This window comes from Callorhinus ursinus, unplaced genomic scaffold, assembly GCF_003265705.2.
Source record: "Callorhinus ursinus isolate GAN/ISIS: 27379988/994484 unplaced genomic scaffold, GSC_fseal_2.0 scaffold5, whole genome shotgun sequence".
Taxonomy (NCBI): domain Eukaryota; kingdom Metazoa; phylum Chordata; class Mammalia; order Carnivora; family Otariidae; genus Callorhinus; species Callorhinus ursinus.
Genome location: NW_027397067.1, coordinates 41,504,023 through 41,526,473, shown reverse-complemented (window position 1 = coordinate 41,526,473; position 22,451 = coordinate 41,504,023). Strand labels below are relative to the sequence as shown.

General features: G+C 35.5%; 1 protein-coding gene across 2 annotated transcripts in view; it reads left to right on the top strand.

Moving 5' to 3' along the window:
* The window catches only part of VIRMA (vir like m6A methyltransferase associated), a 61,646-nt gene extending 41,299 nt beyond the window's left edge, over window positions 1-20,347 (top strand). Inside the window, exons 17-24 of one of the 2 annotated variants that reach the window (XM_025870845.2) lie at window positions 1,758-1,890; window positions 12,818-12,970; window positions 13,429-13,589; window positions 14,150-14,246; window positions 16,773-16,939; window positions 17,403-17,734; window positions 18,957-19,100; window positions 20,004-20,347. In XM_025870845.2, coding sequence (XP_025726630.1) covers window positions 1,758-1,890; window positions 12,818-12,970; window positions 13,429-13,589; window positions 14,150-14,246; window positions 16,773-16,939; window positions 17,403-17,734; window positions 18,957-19,100; window positions 20,004-20,158 — 1,342 coding nt within the window. In that variant the 3' untranslated portion in view covers window positions 20,159-20,347. The remainder of the gene's footprint in view (window positions 1-1,757; window positions 1,891-12,817; window positions 12,971-13,428; window positions 13,590-14,149; window positions 14,247-16,772; window positions 16,940-17,402; window positions 17,735-18,956; window positions 19,101-20,003) is intronic. The other variant, XM_073892971.1, reaches the window with a different exon arrangement.
* The last annotated feature ends 2,104 nt before the right edge of the window (window positions 20,348-22,451 follow it).

Below are 22,451 nucleotides of genomic sequence, written 5' to 3'. Positions count from 1 at the left end.
TGGCGTGTGGCAGTTTTTACTGTGATGTCTTAATGCAAATTTCCTATTTCTCTTACTCCTTTTTAATTTATTAATTATCCTTTTGTAAGGAAGAATTATCTCTTTTCCCTCATTTGTCTACTTATTTAGGGATTTATGTTAGTATGGACTTATGGACATTAATTTTTTCTTTGTATGATAATCTAATGCTGTTGTTACTCATTTTGTTGTTCAACTTGTATCACTGATTTTGGTTCTTCTCATTGGATAGAGCTAGGAAATACATGCATGTGTCCTAACTCATGCATATACACATCTACATTTGTTTTTGTATGTATTTATTTGTATGTATGTATTTTTTAAAATGAGTACATACTGACATTTTGACTCCAATATCAGATGTTGATTCTAGTTTTCTCCCTTTTCCTTGTAACTTCATTCGTGTTTCATGTTGTATAGTTCTGTGGATTTTGACAAATGCATAGAGTCATGTGTTTATCACCACAGCTGCATACAGATTCCAGTGCACTACTTTTTTATAGACAACTTCTTTACAAGTTGAGCAACAAAAATACCAGATTTTGGTATTGTTAGTTTTTTAAATTTTAGACATTCTAATAGGTATGTAGGGCACTCCAGTTTTTGATAGGTCATGAAAGTAAGGCTCATTTGCTTAAGGTTATATGTAGAGGCTAGTAATTGGTGTAAAACCATGCTTTTTTTATTAATCATATTATCTGTCTTTGTATTTGATCTCATTCCTGTTTGTTGTGCCTTGTCCATTTCATTATTTCATAAGGTTCTCAAGAGCAGGAGTCTATCTTTCTCTCTTTTGTATTACTTTACCAAAGTCTCCTATGGTGGCATCTCAGAATCCAACCACATCTTTTAAATACAAACACTGCATGTTTAGTGTTAATATAATCTTATTTTCATTTTGACTATGAATTATTACAACTTAAAGGACACAATTGAATATTAGAATACTTTGCCCTTGAAATTCTCTGTTGATCAACAAAGAGCTGTGTAAATGTTCACAATAATTTTATCAGGACTATATTGTCATGATTGTTTTGCCTAAATCTGTCAGTATCAGGGGTTGACAAACCATGGGCCACAGGCCGAATCCAGCCCACTACCAGTGTTTGTAAATACAGTTTTATTGGAACATAGTCAGCATTTATGTATTGTTTATGGCTGCTTTCCCACACTACACAAGCAGTTGAGTAGTTAACAACTGAGACTGCTGTTGTGTTGTATATGTACAAGCGTTGTTGTATAGCCTGCAAAGCATAAAATATGTACCATCAGGTTCTTTATATAAAAAGTTTGTAGATCCCCAGCCTATATCCTGGATTTCCTTCTATCTGATTATAGTGCCATAAAGATAGTTATTTTTTGTAGTTATTATGTAAATCAGCCTTTCTGGTCAGGTTTCTGAGACAGCTATAACCTCTTTATTTTAGAGAAATCCTCAGGCTATAAAAAAGTATAAAAATAGGGAACCTCGAAGTTTCTTTTGCTAAGTTTTATATCTTTATATTTGGGGTAAATATTTTCTTTTTTGGGGGGGAATGTTTTCTTTAAGAGCTTGAAGCTTATTTTTAAAAGGAGGTATCTGTAGATATTACCTTGTTAAATGGTTTATGTACATAGCCACACCAAAACATTTTTTAAACGGTGGACTGAATTTTGTTCTGTCTGAACTGGAGAGTTTATTTCTTATACTAGGTTTATACATTCAAATTTCAAGACATATCCTCTCTTTTTATTTACAGTTCTTTAAGGAAAAACAGTAATGCTTTGCATAGTTTACTGAAACGAGTGGTCAGCACATTTAGTAAGGACACAGGTGAACTTGCATCTTCATTTTTGGAATTTATGAGACAAATTCTTAACTCTGACACAATGGTAAGTGTACATATATGTATATGTATTTGATATTTTTTAAATTTACAAACTTTGTCATAAGTTAAAAAAATCACTTCCATTCAAAAATATCTTAGGATGTGTTTTAGAAGTTTGAACTTAGAATAGTGTTTTTTTTCTGTGCCCTTATCCCATTATAAATGCAAGTTTTTGATTTATAAAAAAGATGTTTAAGAGCAGAATTTATTGAACTCTTTTTAAATTTATTAAGCATCATTAATTTGTGAATACTCTATGACTTGGCTGCTTAGAGAAAAATACTACCCATAGTGCCTTCCTTTTTTTTTAAAGGTTTATTTATTTTTTAGAGAGAACGCACGCATGAGTGGGGGAGGGGCAGAGGGAGAGGGAGAGAGAATCCTCAAGCAGAGTTTCCTCTGAGCTTGGAGCCTGACTCAGGGCTTGATCCATCATAGATACAAATTGAAGATACAAATTAAAGATTATTTCCCCAACTCTAAAATCTTATTGTTAAAATCTAATTACGAATTTCTCGGGCACCTGTGTGGCTCAGTGGGTTAAATGTCTGCCTTCGGCTCAGGTCATGATCCCAGGGTGCTGGGATCGAGCCCCGCATCCGGCTCCCTGCTCAGTGGGGAGCCTGCTCCTCCCTCTGCCTCTCCCCCTGCTTGTGTGCTCTTTCTCTATATCAAATAAAAAAATTTACTTTAGTTAGCACTTTTTGGCTGCCTATTGTGTTTGTAGTTATTTTTGTGCCAATTTTATCAGCAAATTTGTGTTTGTTTTGTGTCAGATATACTTTATTAAAGCGATTAAGTTTACCAGATGCTTTGATTCTGAAAGATCAGATTTTGATTCTGAAAGATAAAGAGCATATTTAATGGTAGGACTGTGGCTATTGTAAAGAAATTTTAGGGTTTTTACTTAATGGAAGACTACTTATTAGCTTATTTTATCAAATCCTCTGGTGTGTTGTTAATAAATCAGTTTGACAGATTTTCTTACACACGTCATCAATTAAATAGTTCCTAATCAAAAATCACTAACCACTGTTCATTCTTGTTATCCAAGAGCTACTGGGCCCTCAGGACTGCTAATTAATGCTTTTATTCATCCCTTATCAATGTGTTTCCTTTTCTCACCTCTTTCACTGAGAAGATCAAGGTCATCCTGTTTGGTTTCTAAATCCTTTCACTCTCTCTTAGATTCTATCTCTGTTCTTTCTAACCAATTGTTTTCCTTCCTTAATCAGAGGAAAATGCCCCCCCTCCATTGCTTCATTTCTATCTGTGACGTAGATCTTATACCTTCTAGTATCATACCTGGCTCCTTTCCCTCTCCTCTGTTTTCCTCTCCTCTCTCTCTTTCCTCTCCTTGCCCTTGGCTACTTGATAGAATCTCTGAATATCCAAAACCAAATTCATTATCTTCCCACATACACTTGATTTATCTTTTATCTGTCCTACTTTTATATCATGATCTTCTTTGCCCTTCAAGACAGAAATGAGGGTGCCTGGGTGGCTCAGTTGGTTAAGCAACTGTCTTCGGCTCAGGTCATGATCCTGGAGTCCTGGGATCGAGTCCCGCATTGGACTCCCTGCTCAGAGGGGAGTCTGCTTCTCCCTCCGACCCTCCCCTCTCTCATGCTCTATCTCATTCTCTCTCAGATAAATAAATAAAATCTTTAAAAAGAAAAAGACAGAAATGATGAAATAATAGTCAACTTCCCCCTTTTCTTCATCCTCTTTAGCAGCCGTCATTCCTGTCAGTTTTATTCATAAAAACGTTCATATTTCATTGCTTTGTATTTCACCACTATTACCTTAGATTTCCTTCTTGCTGCTGCTTTTTTCATAACATTTTTATTGATACATGATCTACATCTCATAAAATTCACCCCTTTAAACTAACAATTCGGTGGTTTTTAGTGTATTCATAGAATTGTGCAACCATCACCACTATCTAATTTCAGAATGCTTTTAGAATTCCGAAAAGAAGCTCTGTGCCTATAACAGAAACTCCCCATTCCCCCTTTTTCCTAGGCCACGGCAACCACTAATCTACTTTTCTGTCTCTATATCAGTTTCTGCAAAAAGATTGCTGAGATTTTGATAGGGATTCTGTACTGAATCTGTAGATCAATTTGGGGAGTATTACTATCTTAATACTATTAAATCTTCATATCCATGGACATGGCATGGCTTTCCATTTATTTAGATTGTCTTTGATTCCTTTCTGAGATATTTTGTAGTTTTCAGTATACAGATCTTGTACCTCTTTTGTTAAGTTTATGGCTCTAAACTGGGAATTTTTGGGATGCCTGGGTGGCTCAGTTTGTTAAGCGTCTGCCTTCCACTCAGGTCATGATCCCAGAGTCCTGGGATCAAGCCCCGCATCGGGCTCCCTGCACTGTGGGAAGCCTGCTTCTCCCTCTCCTCCCCGCTTGTGTTCCTGCTCTTGCTGTGTCTCTCTGTGTCAAATAAATAAATAAAATCTTAAAAAAAAAAGTTAAAAAAAATTGGGAATTTTTAAAATGCTGTTGTAAATTGGAATTTTTTCTTACTTTCCATTTTTGAATTGTTCTTTGCTAGTGTTTAGAAAAATATAGTTGATTTTTGTATATTGATATTGTATCCTATAACTTTGCTGAACTTGTTTTTTAGTTCTAATAGTTTTTTTGTGGTTTTCTTAGGATTTTCTGTATACAAGATCATGCCATCTACAAATAAGATAGTCTAACTTCTTTCTCTCTCCTTTCTTTTTCTTTCTTTCTTTTTTTTTTTTTTAAAGATTTATTTATTTATTTTGAGAGAGTGAGAATGAGAGAGAGAGTACATGAGAGGGGGGAGGGTTAGAGGGAGAAGCAGCTTTCCCGCTGAGCAGGGAGCCTGATGCGGGACTTGATCCCGGGACTCCAGGATCATGACCTGAGCCGAAGGCAGTCACTTAACTGACTGAGCCACCCAGGTACCATTTTTCTTTCTTTATTTTCTTTCTTCCTTCCTTCCTTCCTTCCTTCCTTCCTTCCTTCCTTCCTTCCTTCCTTCCTTCCTTCCTTTCTTTCTTTCTTTCTTTCTTTCTTTTTTTTGCCTAATTGCCCCTGCAAGAACCTCCAGTACATATTGAATAAAAGTAGAGCGAGAATTGACATCTTTGTCTTGTTCCTGATCATAGGGAGAAGACTTTCAATCTTTCACAATGAGATACAGTGTTAGCTATGGTTATTCATAGATACTCTTTATCAGTTGAAGAAATACTTCTGTTCCTAGTTTGTTGTATGTTTTTATCATGAAAGTTTGTGGTATTTGTTAAATGCTATTTCTTTGTCTTTTGAGATGATCATGTTTTTCTCCATGTTCTATTGATATGTAGTATATTATATTGATGGATTTTCACATGTAGAACTGGCCCTGTATTCCTGGGATAAATCCCACTTAGTCATGATACATGATCCTTTTTTTTTTTTTTTTTTTTGATGTATGGTCTTTTGTATATGTTGCTGGATTCAGTTTTATTTTATTGAGGAATTTTGGGTCTCTATTTTTTTTAAGATTTATTTATTCATTTTATAGAGAAAGAAAGAGTGCTCACCTGAGCAGGGGGAGTGACAGAGGGAGAGGGAGAGAATCCCATGCAGACTCCATGCGAGCATGGAGCCTGATGCAGGGCTCAGTCCTGATGCTGAGATCATGACCTGAGCCAAAATCAAGGGTCAGATACTTAACCAACTGAGTCACCCAGGCACTCCTGGGTCTCTATTTATAGGAGTATTGGTCTACAGATTTTTTTTCTTGTGGCATCTTTGGTCTCATAGAGTGAACTCTGTTAAGTGTTCTTTCTGCTTTTATTTTTTGGAAGCATTTGTGAAGGATTGTATTCATTTTTTAAACATTTGGTAGAATCACCAGTGAAGCCATCTTGACCTGGGCTTTTCTTTGTGTAAAGTGTTTTTGATACTAATTAAATTGCTTTACTCAATATAAATCTATTCAGATTTTCTGTTTCTTCTTGAGTCAGTTTCAGTAGTTTGTGGCTTTTTAGGAATTTATTCCTCTTCATTCAACTACATTAACTTGATGGAATATAGATGTTAACAGTATTTCCTTATAAACTTTCTTACATCTGTAAGATTGTTAATGGTGTCCTCTTTTTCATTCTTGATTTTCATAGTTTGAGTCTTCTCTCTCTTTTTTTCCTCCTTTTGGTTAGTTTAGCTAAAGGTTCGTCAGTTTTGTTGTTTTTTTCTTTCCAGATAACCAAATTTTGGTTACTTTGATTTTTTTTTCTTTTCTTTCTTTCTTTTTCTTTTCTTTTCTTTTTTTTTTTTTGAGAGAGAGAGTGAGCAGTAGGGGGAGGGACAGAGGAAGTGAGAAAGAGAGAATCCCGAGTAGATCCCTGCTGAGCGAGGAGCCCAGCCAGGGCTCAATCTCACAACTCTGAGATCATGACCTGAGCCGAAATCAAGAGTTGGACACTGAACCGACTGAACCACTCAGGCGCCCCTTCTTTGATTTTTTCTATTATTTTTCTGTTCTCTATTTGTTCATTTCTGCTTTTATCCTTACTATTTTTTCCTTCTACTTGTTTTGAGGTTACTCTTCAATTTCTAATTTCTTCAGGTGGAAGGTTAGGTTATTATTAATTTGATATTTTCTATTTATTTATATATTTTTCTTTTTAAATGTAGGCATTTACAGCTATAAATTTTCTTCTGTACACTGCTTGTAGCATGTCATGTTTTTGGTTTTGTTCATCTCTAAGGATTTTCTAATCTCCCTTGTAATTTTTTCTTTGGCCCATTGGTTATTTAGGGGTGTGTTTAATTTTCACATAGGTGTGACTTTTCCAAATTTCCTTCTGTAATTGATTTCTAACTTCATTCCATTGTGGTCAGGGAGCATACTTTGTTGAGGCTTGTTTTGCAGAATAGGATATGTGCTATCCTGGAGAATATTCCATGTGCCTTTGAGAAGAATGAGTCTTCTGCCACTGTTTGGTTGCATGTTCTATACATGCCTTTTAGGAGTTGTTGGTTTATAGTTGTTCAAGCCTTCTGTTTCCTTGTTGATTTTCTGCCCAGTTCTACCCACTACTGAAAGTAGGGGACTGAAGTCTCCAACTGTTATTGTTGAAATGTCTGTTTCTCCCTTTTCTTCTGTCAGGTTTTTGCTTCCAGCATCTTGAGCTCTACTGTCAGGTGCATATATGTTCATGTTTGTCTTCCTGATGGATTGATGCTTTTGTTATTATAAAATGTCTTTCTTCATCTCTAATAATAACTTATGTCTCATAATAACTTATATCTAAATCTTTATTTTGAATTACTGGTATAGCCACTCTAGCTCTGTTTTGGTTATTGTTTGTATGGTATATATTTTTCTTCTACCCTTTTACTTTCAATCTGTTTGTATCTTTTAATCTAAAGTGTGTTTCTTGGGGCACCTGGGTGGCCCAGTTGGTGGAGCATGCAACTATTTATCTCAGGCTTGTGAGTTCTGCTCCATGTTGGGTGTGGAGCCTACATAAAAAATAAAGTGTGTCCCTTGTAGATACCATATAGTTGGATTGTGTTTGTTTTTTTTACATTCTGCCAATTTCTTTTGATTGGTATAATCTATGTCTAATTACTGATAGGATTTATGTCTGGTGTTTTGTTATTTACTTTCTACATAATCTTTTTTCTCTTTATCTCTATTATATTTTGTGTTAAATAGATATTTACTACTTTGCCATTTTAACTTATTTTTTTAAAGATTTATTTATTTGACAGAAAGAGAGAGAGAGAGCACAAGTAGGGGGAGCGGCAGGTAGAGGGAGAAGCAGTTTCCCCGCTGAGCAAGGACCCCGATGTGGGACTTGATCCCAGGACCCTGGGATAACTACCTGAGCTGAAAGCAGACGCTTAACCAGCTAAGCCACCCAGGTGTCCCCATTTTAACTTTTTTTGTTATTTCTTTTGCTTTTTATTTTTAAGTTATTTTCTTAGTGGTTTTCCTGAGTACTACATTTAACACCTTAATTGAATACAATCTACTTCACATTAATACAATATAATTTTAATAGTATATAAAAGATGCTACAGTGTAGCTTTATTCCTCATGCAAATTACATTTTTATACATTATGAGCCCATCTACACAGTTTTGTCATCATTGCTTTATTTTGTTGTCTTTCAGTTCAGATAGGAGAAGAAGAGTTACAAACAAAAATATGTTACTATTGCCTCTTACCTATATATACTTCACTGACATTCTTTATTTTCTCATGTGGATTTAAGTTGCTATTTAATGTCCTTTCATTTCAATTTGAAGGATTCCCTTAAGTATTTTTTGTGGAGTAGGTCTGCTAGTGAATTCTTTTTTTTTTTTTTTTTTTTTAATCTAGGACTGTCTTATTTTTCCCCTCTTTTTTGAAGGATAGTTTTGTCAGTTATAGAACTCTTGGTTGATAGCATTTTTCTTTCAGCACTTCAAATATGTCTTCTCTCTAAATTCTGGCTTCCATTGGTTTCTGATGGCAAATCAGTTAATCTTTTGAGGATCCCTTTTATTAGCTGAGTCGCTTTTGCTACTTTGATTCTCAATAGTTTGATCATAGTGTGTCTAAGTATGAATTCCTTTGAGTTTATTCTACTTGGATTTTATTCGTCCTTTTGGAAGTATAGATTAATGATTTTCATTAAATTTGGGGTGTTTTCAGCCATTATTTCATATATTCTTTGTGACTCTTTCTCTCTTTCCTCTTTCTCTTGGGTTCTTATTATATGTATGTTGGTGCTCTTGATGGTACCCGGCAGGTCTCTGAGGTTTTGTTTGTGGTTCTTCGTTCTTTTTTCTTTCTGTTCTTTAAAGTGGATCATCTCAGCTGACCTATCTTTAAGGTTGAGCCCCTCTACTGAATTTTTTATTTCAGTTACTGTACTTTTCTACTCCAGAATTTATATATAGGTTTTTAAGAATTAATTCTTATACCTTTATTTATATTTTCTTGCAGAGTATTGTTATCAGCCTTCTTTCCAGTTTCCTTCAAAACATTTACTTCTCTCATATATTCTGAATAGTTCTGTGTGAGTTCATATCTTTCTAAATCAGACCTCAGATCATGTCCCTCCATCCTACAATAACTTTTGGTGTCTGTTGAATAAATTCCAAACTTCTTAGCATGGCATTCAAGACTATTTACTGTGTGACCAAAAAGCTACCTTTGCAACCACTTCTTCCTTAGAAACATTTTATACTATGCCATCATCCTTAAATCTCATCTACATATACACATCTTTCCTTGGTGATGCTTCTCTTAGCTTTTGAGCTCTCTCTTTTTTGATAAAACTGATCTGTTCATAGTGCCTGTTTAATTCATCCCACTTTGTGAAGCCTTTGAGATCACTTTTCTTTCTGTACACTTTAAAGGATGTTATTAGATTTCTTTTTCATAGATCGTTTACAGGCCTTTTTACCATTTCCCATCCTACTTTCTGAAGAGTAGCTCACTTAGGTCAGAAAGCATATCTTTCTAGCTTTTTCCCAGAGTACTTGTACAGTGTCTTGTATGATCTAATACAAGCCTTATATTTAATATTTATTTATAATTATACTACATAAATATATGTATTTATAATTAACATTATATTTAATATACAAACAATATATTTAATATGAAGCATTGTGTTTAATACAAATAGCTGTGTTTGACAAATGAATACAATTTGATTTGAAACTGTATCACAGACAAATTTAATAGAATTTTCATTTTCATTTTCCTGAAATAATTTTGTAGAGTATGGTTTTAAAAATCTTCTTAAAAATTCTTTATTACTGGGGTGCCTGGGTGGCTCAGTCTTTGGGCGTCTGCCTTCAGCTTAGGTCATGATCCCATGCCCCTGGGATCAAGTCCCGCATTGGGCTCCCTGCTCAGTGGGAAGCCTGCTTCTCCCTCTCCTGCTCCCCCTGCTTGTGTTCCCTCTCTTGCTGTATCTCTCTCTGTGAAATAAATGAATAAAATCTTAGGGGTGCCTGGGTGGCTCAGTTGGTTGAGCGTCTGCCTTTGGCTCAGGTCATGATCCCGGGGTCCTGGGATCGAGCCCCACATCAGGCTCCCTGCTCCGCGGGGAGCCTGCTTCTCCCTCTCCCACTCCCCCTGCTTGTGTTCCCTCTCTTGCTGTGTCTCTCTCTGTCAAATAAATAAATAAAACCTTAAAAAAAAATCTTAAAAAAATTCTTTTATTACTATTTCTAATAGTAGTGTGTGTACAGAATATTTCAAATTGTGCTAAATTCAACCCTAGATTTTGTAAAGATGGCTTTTAGTACAAAGTAAGTGAATTAAAATGTAAAGTGCATTTTATTTTGTTCAAAACTATTTCTGCTCATAATAATGAAAAAGAGATAGTATGGAGAGATGAAAAATTTGCATTGTTCTGAATATTTTAATTCATAGTTTTTTATCCTCCTTTTTTTAAGATTTTTTAGAGGAGCTTTAGGTTTACAGCAAAATTGAGTGGAAGGTACAGAAAGTTTCCATATACTCCTTGTTCCCCCATATCCCCCATGCACAGGCTCCCTTACTATTGCACAGTCTTCCCTACCATCTCCTTTTATCCCCTAATATCCCTTACTATCAACCTACTAACCTACTGTATTACAATGATATATCGATGGATTTACATTGACACATTATCACAATCCATATCAATATCCACATTGACTCACTATCATAATCCATATCAAAGTCCATAGTTTATATTAGGGTTCACTTGGTATTGAACATTCTGTGGTTTTTGACAAATGTATAATGATGTGTATCTACCATTGTAGTTTCCTGCACAATAATTTTACTGCCCTCAATCTTCTGTGCTTCACTTATTTATTCTTAACCCTTGGCAACCACTGATCTTTTTACCCCTCCATAGTTTTGCCTTTCCAGAATGTTAGATAATTGAAATCATACGATATATAGCAAGTCTTCAATATATTTTCATGGCTTGATAGCTCTTTTCTTTTTAGTGCTGAATAATATTTTATTGTGTGGCTATCTTACATTTTATTTATCCATTCACCTAGTGAAAGGCGTCTTGGTGGTTTCCAAGTTTTGGTGATTATGAATAAAACTGCTATAAACATCTATGTGCAGGTTTTTGGGTGGATATAAGTTCTCCCCCCTTTCTTTTAACTGATTTAGTCTGTTGTCTCTGACCTTTAAAAATAATGACCATTGTAATATTTTCTGATTCAGCCACACTAAACTTTATATCTCTTGGTGAAAGTGATATGAATAACAGAGCGAGGAAAGAAGCAGATACCTTGATAATTTGTAATCTGGTTAATATACTTATATTCTATATAATATATTTAGTCTTTTAATTTGTCCATTTTATCAACATTTAGGGGACAGTTCCTTTAAAGAGAACCCTGTATAGTCTGTTTCTGTCAGTGCACTCTAATTATTTTTAACTCATTTACCTTAATTAAAAAAAAATAAAACATAGTCTAGACCATTGTCAACCTACCCTTTACCCCCACCTTCAAATAAAGCAAATAAAACTCCTATAATGTTTTATTGAATTTCTCATTAAAACTATATACCCTCTTCCTTAACACAACAGTAGGTGACTTCCTCAGTCTAGTGTTTATGAAAGGTACAAATGTGCTTCAGGCATAGTGTCAGTTTGAGTGGGAATCTATTAAGAATAATTTTCATTTGGGGCACCTGAGTGGCTCAGTCAGTTAAGCATCTGCCTTCGGCTCAGGTCATGATTCCAAGGTCCTGGTTTCGAGGCCCTCATCAGGCTCCCTGCCCAGCAGAGAGTCTGCTTCTCCCTCTTCCTCTGCCTTTCCCCCCAGCTTGTGCTCTCTGTCTCTCTCAGATAAATAAATAAAATCCTTAAAAAAAAAGAATAATTTTCATTGAAATTTGTCCAGTTATAAGACATAAATTGGGAACTCCAAAGGAAATTTGTATTTTTAATGCCTATTTGAAAATACTAAATCCTGCATCTAGATTGGTGTGTATAGTCTCCTCTAAGAGACCATATTCATTTTGAGCCGTTTAATGTGGGGTGCTTGGTTGGCTCATTTGGAAGAGCATGCAACGCTTGATCTTGGGGTTGTGAGTTCAAGTTCCACATGTAGAGCTTACTTAAAAAATAAATAAACTTAAAAAAAATAAAATGAGCAATGCATGGGGAATATAGTCATTAATACTGTATTAACTTTGTATGGTGACAGAGGGTAACTAGACTTACTGTGGTGATTAGTTCTCCATGTATACAAATATCAATTCACTGTTTGTATACCTGAAACTAATATAATACCATATGTTAATTATACCTAAATGAAAATAATAAAGTGGGATTGTGTTCTAAAGATTTGGAACTACTTAAGCGTCCTATCACATGTGACAATGTGGATAGATTTATTTTCATGAACCAAGATTTGGTTTGCTAGATGAATTTTCTAGTATTAAATTATTATCATGCCAGAATTCATTTTATTATATGGCTTTTTAAAGCAGGAAATATTAACTTTTTTCATCACAGAATATAGCCTTCAATATGGTAGTTACTGTTTTCTTTAGTTGTTTGCCTTAACTCCAGAAAGATAAATTCAGGTTCTATCAGTTCTTTATTATAGTAGGCATTTTATTGAGAATCAGTTAGTATGTTACATGTCCTGCAAGTGCCATTGTATTTGCATTGGATGTTTTTATTGAGAAATCTGGCTGCTAATAAAATGAATATGTGTGCTTATCTATTTATTATGTGAGTCTTATTCAAAGAGACATATTTCAGCCTTGAGCTGACTAAATCTTTGTTAAAACTAGCCATTTATACTGATGTAAAACCAAAACATTGAGGGGAAGATTGCAGCAAATGGCTTAAATATCGAATAAGTTTGGAAGCATCTTTGCAAATTTCTCTGCTCTCAAATTTAACTTGTGTGTGACATTTACAGGGATGTTGTGGAGATGATAGTGGTCTCATGGAAGTAGAGGGAGCTCATCCATCACGGACAATGAGTATTAATGCTGCAGAGTTAAAACAGCTTCTACAAAGCAAAGAAGAAAGTCCAGAAAATTTGTTCCTTGAACTAGAGAAGCTTGTTTTGGTAAAAAAAGAAAAACAGAAACAAGATAAAAACAGCTCATTCCCAAGATACATTTTCTTTTCTCTTTGACTAGTACAAGTTTTTCGTAGTGACCTTTTTAAATAGTGAACCCTCAGTTGGATGCTTATAAAGTGTGAAATACTCTTTGAATTAATAATTTGGGGTGAAGTCCTCCATACTATTATGAATCTTAAGGAAGAAGGCAGTAGTTTTTGAATTATCTATTGTTTGAATGCAGGGTACCCCCTGCTACCATTCTTTAGAAATAAAATGACAAGTGTTTTTCATGTTTGTTTTATTTGAACATGTTTAATATTAAGTTGATAAGTTTTTGACGGTGTTCCAAATTTCTTAGTAATAAAAAAATATAACATTTTCTACTAAAGAGTCAGTAGATTATGGGCATAACTGTTTGAGTTTTACCTGCATCATCTTATTCTGCTTTTGTCTGTATCTAGGAACATTCAAAAGATGATGACAATCTGGATTCTTTGTTGGACAATGTAGTTGGACTTAAGCAGATGCTGGAGTCATCTGGTGATCCTTTACCTCTTGGTGACCAGGATGTAGAACCAGTACTTTCAGCTCCAGAATCTCTCCAGAATCTGTTTAACAATAGGTAAAACAAGGAATGTTTTGTGGCTAAGTAGATAATGTGTATTTAATGACTGGGGTCTAAAGAGGGCCAGCAAACTATTTTTCTGTAAAGGGCCAGATAATAAAAATTCTAGGCTTTGTAGGTGACATTCAGCCTCTGTTGCCTATTCTTCTGTAGCGTCTTGTTTGTTTCTTAGGGCTTCTTAAAAAACTTAAAAAAAAAAATAAACCATTTCTAGCTTATAGGCTGTACACAAGCGGGCTTTTAGAATAGGGGCCATAGTTTACTGATCCCTGTTCTAGAGGTTATATGCCTCTTGATCTTTGGAGCACTGTACTTTTGAAGTGTAATGACTATTCAGTTTGATGGAATTATTCCCTAAATTTAGAAAAAGTAAATATATGGTTTCCGTACCCATTGGTACAATGTAATAAACTTGGTTTTTAAGTACTAATTTTACTAATAGTTTTAAGGTGAGAGTACCATTTTTAATTGTACCTTCCACGGATTTTGCTTAGAAGATAAGCTAAAATATTTGATTTTGGAATTCTGCGTTTTACCAAATACCTTTCTTGTTCTAGGACTGCATATGTGCTAGCTGATGTCATGGATGATCAGTTGAAATCCATGTGGTTCACTCCATTTCAGGCCGAAGAGATTGATACAGATCTGGATTTGGTATAAGTAATTTTATTATTAAATATTAGAAAAAAGTTATTGTTGATTTTTTTGCTTTTTGTGTGTATTAGCACTAAAATAAGTTAGATAGCATATGGCTGTTAAAAGCCCATTTGGGGACTAGTACTGCATTATTTTTATATCAGTTGCCCACTAATGGTATCTAGAACACTCAGTTCTTTCTAGTTAGTGATCTGTATATTTGAGAATGAGATTTTTTTAGGGAAAAATTATGTTTTTGCCTAAGGACCCTGAAGCACTTTGTTTTCTTATATTTGTAGGGTATAGAATAGAGAAAAGTATCCCACAAAATTACAGTTTATTCCTGTTTTGGGGTTTAAGGAGAGGAATGGTATTTTGGCAATCTGCTCCTAATTTGGGGGAAATGTAAAGAATCAGTTCGTTAAAATAATATAGGTACAAATGGGAATTCATATTCTTAAACATAATGCTGTGAATAGGTAAGAGTATAATTAAACATTTAAAATTTAAAGCACCCTGATTTATGCCTCTCAGAGCTGTATTAGGGAGGATGATTTCAGTTACATATTATTGTACCATATATTGTTTTTTTTCCCCTTGATCAAAAAAAATAAATATATTTGGATATTCTCTGGTCCAAAAAGTATTAGTATTTATCATGTCTCATTGCACACGAGACTAAATTGTTTACTTTACATTTAAGGTATATTTAGTATATTGAGGGCTCCTTTCCCTTTTTTAAAAATATCGCATAAAGTTTTGGGCGCCTGGGTGGCTCAGTTGGTTAATCGACTGCCTTCGGCTCAGGTCATGATCCTGGAGTCCCGGGATCGAGTCCCGCATCGGGCTCCCTGCTCAGCAGGGAGTCTGCTTCTCCCTCTGACCCTCCCCCCTCTCATGTGCTCGCTCTCTCTCTCTCACTGTCTCTCAAATAAATAAATAAAATCTTTAAAAAAAAAAAAAAATATCGCATAAAGTTTTATTTAAATTGCATTAAAGAATTAATTTCTCTTGGAGTGCCTGTATAGCTTAGTCAGTGGAGCATGTGACTTTTTTTTTTTTTAGATTTTATTTATTTTTTTGAGAGAGAGCAAGCAAGAGAGCACAAGCAGAGGGAGTGGCAGAGGCAGAGGGAGAAGGAGAAACAGACTCCCCACTGAGCTCGGAAGCCCAACACAGGGCTCGATCCCAGGACCCTGAGATCATGACCTGAGCTAAAATCAAGAGTCAGACGCTTAACCAACTGAGCCACCCAGGCATGTGACTCTTGATCTTGGGGTTGTGAGTTCAAACCCCAGGTTGGGCATAGAGCTTACTTAAAAATTTAAAAAGAAAATTAATTTCTCTTTTAGTGTAAATTGTTCAGTGATTTTTTAGAACTTCTCTGTCCAATAGAATTTTATGCAGTAACAGAAATGTTCAGTAATCTGCCCTGTCCTTCAGTAGCCATTAACTTTATGTGACTATTGAGTAATGAAATGTTGCTAGTATAACTAAGGAACTGAATTTTATTTTTGATTTAATTTTAATTAATTTAAATTTAAATAGGCACATGTGGTTAGTGGCTACCATATTTAGTATCACAGATCTAAAATACTTGTGTTAGAAGTTGTTTTATAACTTTTATGTTGAAACGCAACTATCTTGCAATGAAGATTGTAACTTTACGTGGCTTAGAAAATTTGGGGTCTTTTAGGTTTGCTAAATTTAAATAAAACTTAAGGAAACATACTTTTTATTTCTCTGGAAGTAAACTTAGGTTGGACCCTCATTTAATGCATAGAACTTTGAGAACTGTGGCACAGAATCCTTTTATTATAGATATTGTGACTATACAAGGCTTACAAAGTATGTTATTTTCAGGTGGTTTTGGAAGAGTTCTGGAGATGCTACTTTATTAATTAATTAATATATTTTTTAAAGATTTTATTTATTTATTTGACAGAGAGAGACAGTGAGAGCAGGAACACAAACAGGGGGAGTGGGAGAGGGAGAAGCAGGCCTCCCGCTGAGCAGGGAGGCTGATGTGGGACTCGATCCCAGGACCCTGGGATCATGACCTGAGCCGAAGACAGACGCCTAATGACTAAGCCACCCAGGCGCCTGCTACTTTGTTAATTTATATGGATAAATCCTGAGTTCCTTGTCAGACAGCAGAGGTCTCCCAAAATTAACAGCCCTTCTTTGAGGAGGAATGCCACCCCACCCCACCCCAAAATGCAGCTGAATTCCAATATCTTTTCTTTAACTACCAATGATGTTGCTTTTTGAAAAGGTGATGGAAAGGGGTGCCTTGCTGGCTTAGTTGGTGGAGCATGCAACTCTTGATCTTGGGGTTGTGAGTTCAAACCCCATGTTGGATGTAAAGATTACTTAAAAATAATCTTAAAAAAAAAAGGATGATGGAAAGGCACAGACCTATAATTTATTTATTATAAGAGTTAAATATAATCTATAGGAAATACGAATTTCTGTAATCAAATGTTACATTATTAATTACATTGAAGATGTGTTTCTCATTATATTTAATTTTTATGATTGCAGGTCAAAGTTGACTTAATTGAGCTCTCTGAAAAATGCTGTAGTGACTTTGACTTGCATTCAGAATTAGAGCGCTCATTTTTGTCAGAACCATCATCTCCAGGGAGAACTAAGACTACTAAAGGATTCAAACTTGGGAAGCACAAGCATGAGACCTTCATAACTTCAAGGTAAAATTTTTTCTACTGAAGATCTTGATCATGGTCATGGAAGCTCATTTATTGTAATGTACTTTAAGATAGACACAAAACTATAGAGAAAAAAGGAAGGTGATGTAATACTTGAATCATCAATATTGTTTGGAATTTTTTTTAAAGATAATACTTTGGCCAGGATATACCCAGTACATTTGTTACATTGTTCTACTTTATGAGAGTTCAGATGGTTTGAACAAGTGGTGAACTGGATTTTTTTAAATAATTGTTAGTCATATCAATAAAATGTGAGTACCATTCTTAGCTAGTTTTGTTGTGTATCCCTGGAGAGTAATAGAGATATTTGCAACATTAACACAACTGAATGAAGAAATAATTGAGATGTAGTTTTCAGTATTGCACACATTTGACTTATATATTCACTGGAAGTATGAAAAAAAAAAGAAAAAGTTTTCATGGAGTGTTTTTGTTTTAATAGTGGGAAATCTGAATACATTGAACCTGCCAAACGAGCTCATGTTGTGCCACCACCAAGAGGAAGGGGCAGGGGAGGATTTGGACAGGGTATACGACCCCATGATATTTTTCGTCAGAGGAAACAGAACACAAGCAGACCACCATCTATGCATGTGGATGACTTTGTTGCGGCTGAGAGTAAAGAAGTGGTTCCTCAAGATGGAATACCCCCACCCAAACGGCCACTCAAAGTATCACAGAAGATTTCTTCTCGTGGTGGATTTTCAGGCAATCGAGGAGGACGGGGTGCTTTTCACAGTCAGAATAGGTTTTTCACACCACCTGCTTCAAAAGGTGACTACTTAACGTATGTTTTCTAAGGGTCAGAGTATTGGAATATTAGAACATTGAATAGAAGTGATTTAGATGTAAGCGATTCAGATAAAGTATTTTTCAGTTACTACAATTAAGCTACTACCTCAGACCGGTGGTAACTATTTGCAGAGTACTTTATTGGGTAGAAAAAATCTTTTTTAAGTTAATATTTAATTGCCTGTTTAGTGGTAAGTTTAAAAGAAGTTAGTTGGCTAATTATTTTCCTTTTCACCTTGGGGATTGTGTTTATCCTTTCTGAGTAGTATCTATACATTCGGAGTAGTAGTATACAGTTCCACTTGCCAACAGTTTCTTTATGATTTTTTTTTTTAAAGATTTTATTTATTTGAGGGGGGATAGCGAGCGAGAGAGTGAGCATGAGCAGTGGGGAGAGGGAAAAGCAGGCTCCCCGCTGAGCAGGGAGCCCGGCGTGGGGCTCCATCCCAGGACCCTAGGATCATGACCTGAGCTGAAGACAGAGGTTTAACCAACTGAGCCACCCAGGCGCCCCTCTTAGGATTATTTTGTGTAGTTCACCATTGAGTCTCTTATCTACTTGCTTCTTGATGTTATATTTAATCTGTTTTTTGGGGTTTGTTTTTTTTTAGATTTTATGTTTAAGTAATCTCTACACCCAACGTGGGGCTCAAACCCACTACCCCAACATCAAAAGTTGCATGCTTTACCAACTGAGCCAGCCAGGCACCCCCATTTAATCTGTTTTAAATTGCTTCAAGATTTTATCTGTTAATGAATTCCATTTCCAACATTGTACACCTGTGTCATACCTATTTCAGAATGCCACCTCCATATGGGAACTAGGGAGACCACTGCACAGCAGAGCTTTAAACACAAATCTTGTTTCTTTTTAAAGGTACTGTTGTGGAATTTAACAAAAAAACACAAAACTCGTTTTATGGATTGTTAAAGGTGGCTGCTTTTATTTACTGCATGATATTTTTTGCTTCTGTGATTTATTAAACATTGTTCCTGTTTAAAAAATGCTTCAAGATTTTAGAAGCTGAGTGTACTTGTAGAAATTATACTTTAAATTATACGTGGGACTCCATCCCAGAACCCCAAGATCATGACCGGAGCCGAAGCAGATGCTTAACCGACTGAGTCACCCAGGCGCCCCAAGTGTCGAATCTTTTTTAATCCAGCTGAAGTAGTAGATCTTGATTGTGTTATCTGTGTTTAGGAAACTACAGTCGTCGGGAGGGAACAAGAGGCTCCAGTTGGAGTGCTCAGAATACTCCTCGAGGAACTTACAATGAAAGTCGAGGCGGCCAAAGCAACTTTAACAGGGGCCCTCTTCCACCATTACGGCCACTTAGTTCTACAGGTATACATCCTTCCTAGTTGATATTGCTGAGAGAGGGAGGTGAATCCTCCTTTTCAAATTGTCGAATATCCTATACTCTCATTCTGGGAGAGAATATTTTAGAATATAGACTTATTATTCTAAAGGCGATTTAATTTTATATATGCAAATGAATGCCCAATGTATATTTCCTGTAGGAATAATAAAAATTATGGATTCTGAGCTATGTGTATAATCTGAGCAGATTCACAGTGATGTGCTCTGTTTTTTGTAATCTTAAAAAATTTTATTTATTTATTTATTTATTTGAGAGAGAGGATGAGCAGGAGGGGGAGAGGGAAAGGGAGAGAGAATCTCAAGCTGACTCCGTACTGAGCACAGAGCCCAACACAAGGCTTGATCCCACGACTGTGAGATAATGACCTGAGCTGAAACCAAAAGTTGGACACTTAACTGACTGAGCCATCCAGGCATCCCATGCTCTGTCTTTATATTTCAGTAATGAAAACTAATCCCTAAGGTACTTTTTTTTACCAAAGTGTTTTAATAATAGAGATATCTTCATACAGTATATTCTATTTTTATTTACAATATTGTCTTGTGTGTGTAGGCATGTAACCTGTTTTTCCTAAAACACTACTATATCAAGTCTGGAACTCCTGATCAGAAGTGACTTTTGGTTTCAAATGCACTTTCTTTTTTATAACAGCTTTATTTGAGATATAATTCTCACATATCGTACAATTTACCTATTTAAAGTGGACAATTCAGCAGTCTTCACCACATTCACAGGACCTGCACATGGATTTTAAAGGAGCAAAGAGTAACTCCTGTCTTAATTTGAGTTCAGTTTTAAAGATTATTTTTTCTATAGTGGGAAAGGAAAGGATGTTATGACTAAAAACTATATTCTTTCTTTTTTAGGCTACCGCCCAAGTCCTCGTGACCGTGCTTCCAGAGGTCGTGGGGGTCTTGGACCTTCCTGGGCAAGTGCAAATAGTGGCAGTGGAGGCTCAAGAGGAAAGTTTGTTAGTGGAGGCAGTGGTAGAGGTCGTCATGTACGATCCTTTACACGATAAAAATTCTTTTGGGAACACCCCGACTGTATATGAACATTTCATGAGGACGATAAAAATAAAATAAGACATTAAAGGACCAACTTAGACCTAGCAGTTATCTGGAGACATCTGAGAGAATATTTTTATCTGAAGAAAGCAGATTTTGTTTGATACCTAACACAAGATTTCAATAAAAATCCAAACTTTGTATGTATGTTTGTATATATTTTTTCCCTCTCATATATAACTATTTACAGAATTTCTTAGGTAGAAAATGAACAATGAAGTGACTTTGGTTTTAGTGTATTTTTGTCTATGCCACAGATGCCCCCGATACTTTCTCAGCTCATGGTGCCCTTTAGTATTGGAGTAATTTTTTCACAGCACACCTAAACCAAAAGAAATACCTAATACCTCCATTTATTAATGGTTGGGTCCAAACAACTTAGAGTTTCTATCATAAACATGAGTAACTGTGAACACTGCCAACTATTCAAACCTTGGAATCAGCTTGGACACCATCAGTATCATTTTCTCTTCCACTGTGCTTTTCGCACAGTACTTTTTATCACAACTATTGAAAACCTGGTTTTGCAAAGATAAGCTGTCATAGAAAAATTTAGTGTTATCTAATATTGAAAATGTAAAGTACCTTGAGCTAGTAGTTTGTGTTGTGTCTAACAGTTATGTTTCTCTTAAAAACTTAAAATACCATGTGGCATCTGTGTTAATTTACTAGGGTGCCCTGGTGTACAGTTTTGGAAATCTTTTGGCTGTACCAAAAGAAACATGACACTCTTCTTTACATGTGGAAGAAATATGTATGGGGGAAAAAAAGGAAAAATATGTACGTACTTTGTGTTTCACTTTTATACCTACTTATGCTATTTTATTATGCAATTTTATTAAGCCTAAATGAAACATAGCCTAATAGTGGTCTTTTGAGAATCAGAAACATCTAATAAAATCTGGACTTTATGTACAGAAATGAAGTTTTTAACTTTGAGAAAATAGCCATATTTTCCCCAAGAGGTATCTTAACACATTTAGCCTATATAAGTGGCAAAAATAGAGTTCTTAAACAACAAAGGAGTATGTGAATCTCATGCCATCCCTTTATCACTGTTCTGCCAAACTATTTGTGAGAATACAAAGTATGTTTGGAAAATACTTTAAAGAAAAGCTCAGGAAAAAAAAGAAAAGCTCAGCTCTAAAGGTTCTGATTTAAGCAAAAGGTAATGGGAATCTTTTCATAACCAATGGCCTCAAAAAATCCAAGATAACCTAAAACTCTTTCAATCCTGAAACCTAATGAGTTCATTCTCTCTGAAGATGTATTTTCCACATTAGAATTCAAAGTTTGTTCCTAATGTCTGACATAAGTACATGAAAAAATAGTTGTCTTTTAAAGTAACTGCATTTCTTAAAGTAACCGCATTTCTTAAATAATAACATATGGATGTATGTATAGATACATAATTACTTGGTTTGGTTTTTAGCTTTAAGTTGAATATAATCTCAAGAGTTGTTTCTGCTCTTTGTCTTAGATTAATGCCCAATAATTCAGGCCAGCCAAAGTAATAAATTATTAACAAATACAAATTAATACCAGGCAAGTTTAAAGTGTTCTGAGTAATTAAGGGTCTTTTTTTTTTTTTTAAGATTTTATTTATTTATTTGACAGAGAGAGACACAGCCAAAGAGGGAACACAAGCAGGGGGAGTGGGAGAGGGAGAAGCAGGCTTCCCACCGAGCAGGGATCCCGATGTGGGGCTCGATCCCAGGACGCTGGGACATTGACCTGAGTCGAAGGCACACGCTTAATGACTGAGCCACCCAGGCGCACCCCCCCCTTTTTTTAAGATTTTATTTATTTGTGAGAGAGCAAGAGCACAGGCTGGGTCGGGGGGAGGGGAACAGAGGGAGAGAGAGAAGCAAATTCCCTTCAGCAGGGAGCCTTATGTGGGGTTGATCCCAGGGGCTCAATCCCAGGACTCCGAGATCATGACCCAACTGAGGACAGATGCTCAACTGACTGAGCCACCCAGGTGCCCCAGTAATTAAGAGTCTTAGATAAACATGTTGATTCTCCCTTTCATGCATATATCACTCATTCTTTATAACAATCTAGCAAAGGAGGTATGCCATAATTTTATAGATGGAGAAAGTTGAGGAGCTTGACTCAAAACTGATAGAAATAGGATTTAAAACCAGGATGACTAGCTCCTAATTCTTAACCTCTTTTTTATATCTTGGAGAGGTATGAAGCTACTTTTAGGTTGAATGAGATTAAAGATCAAAATTAATTTATCAT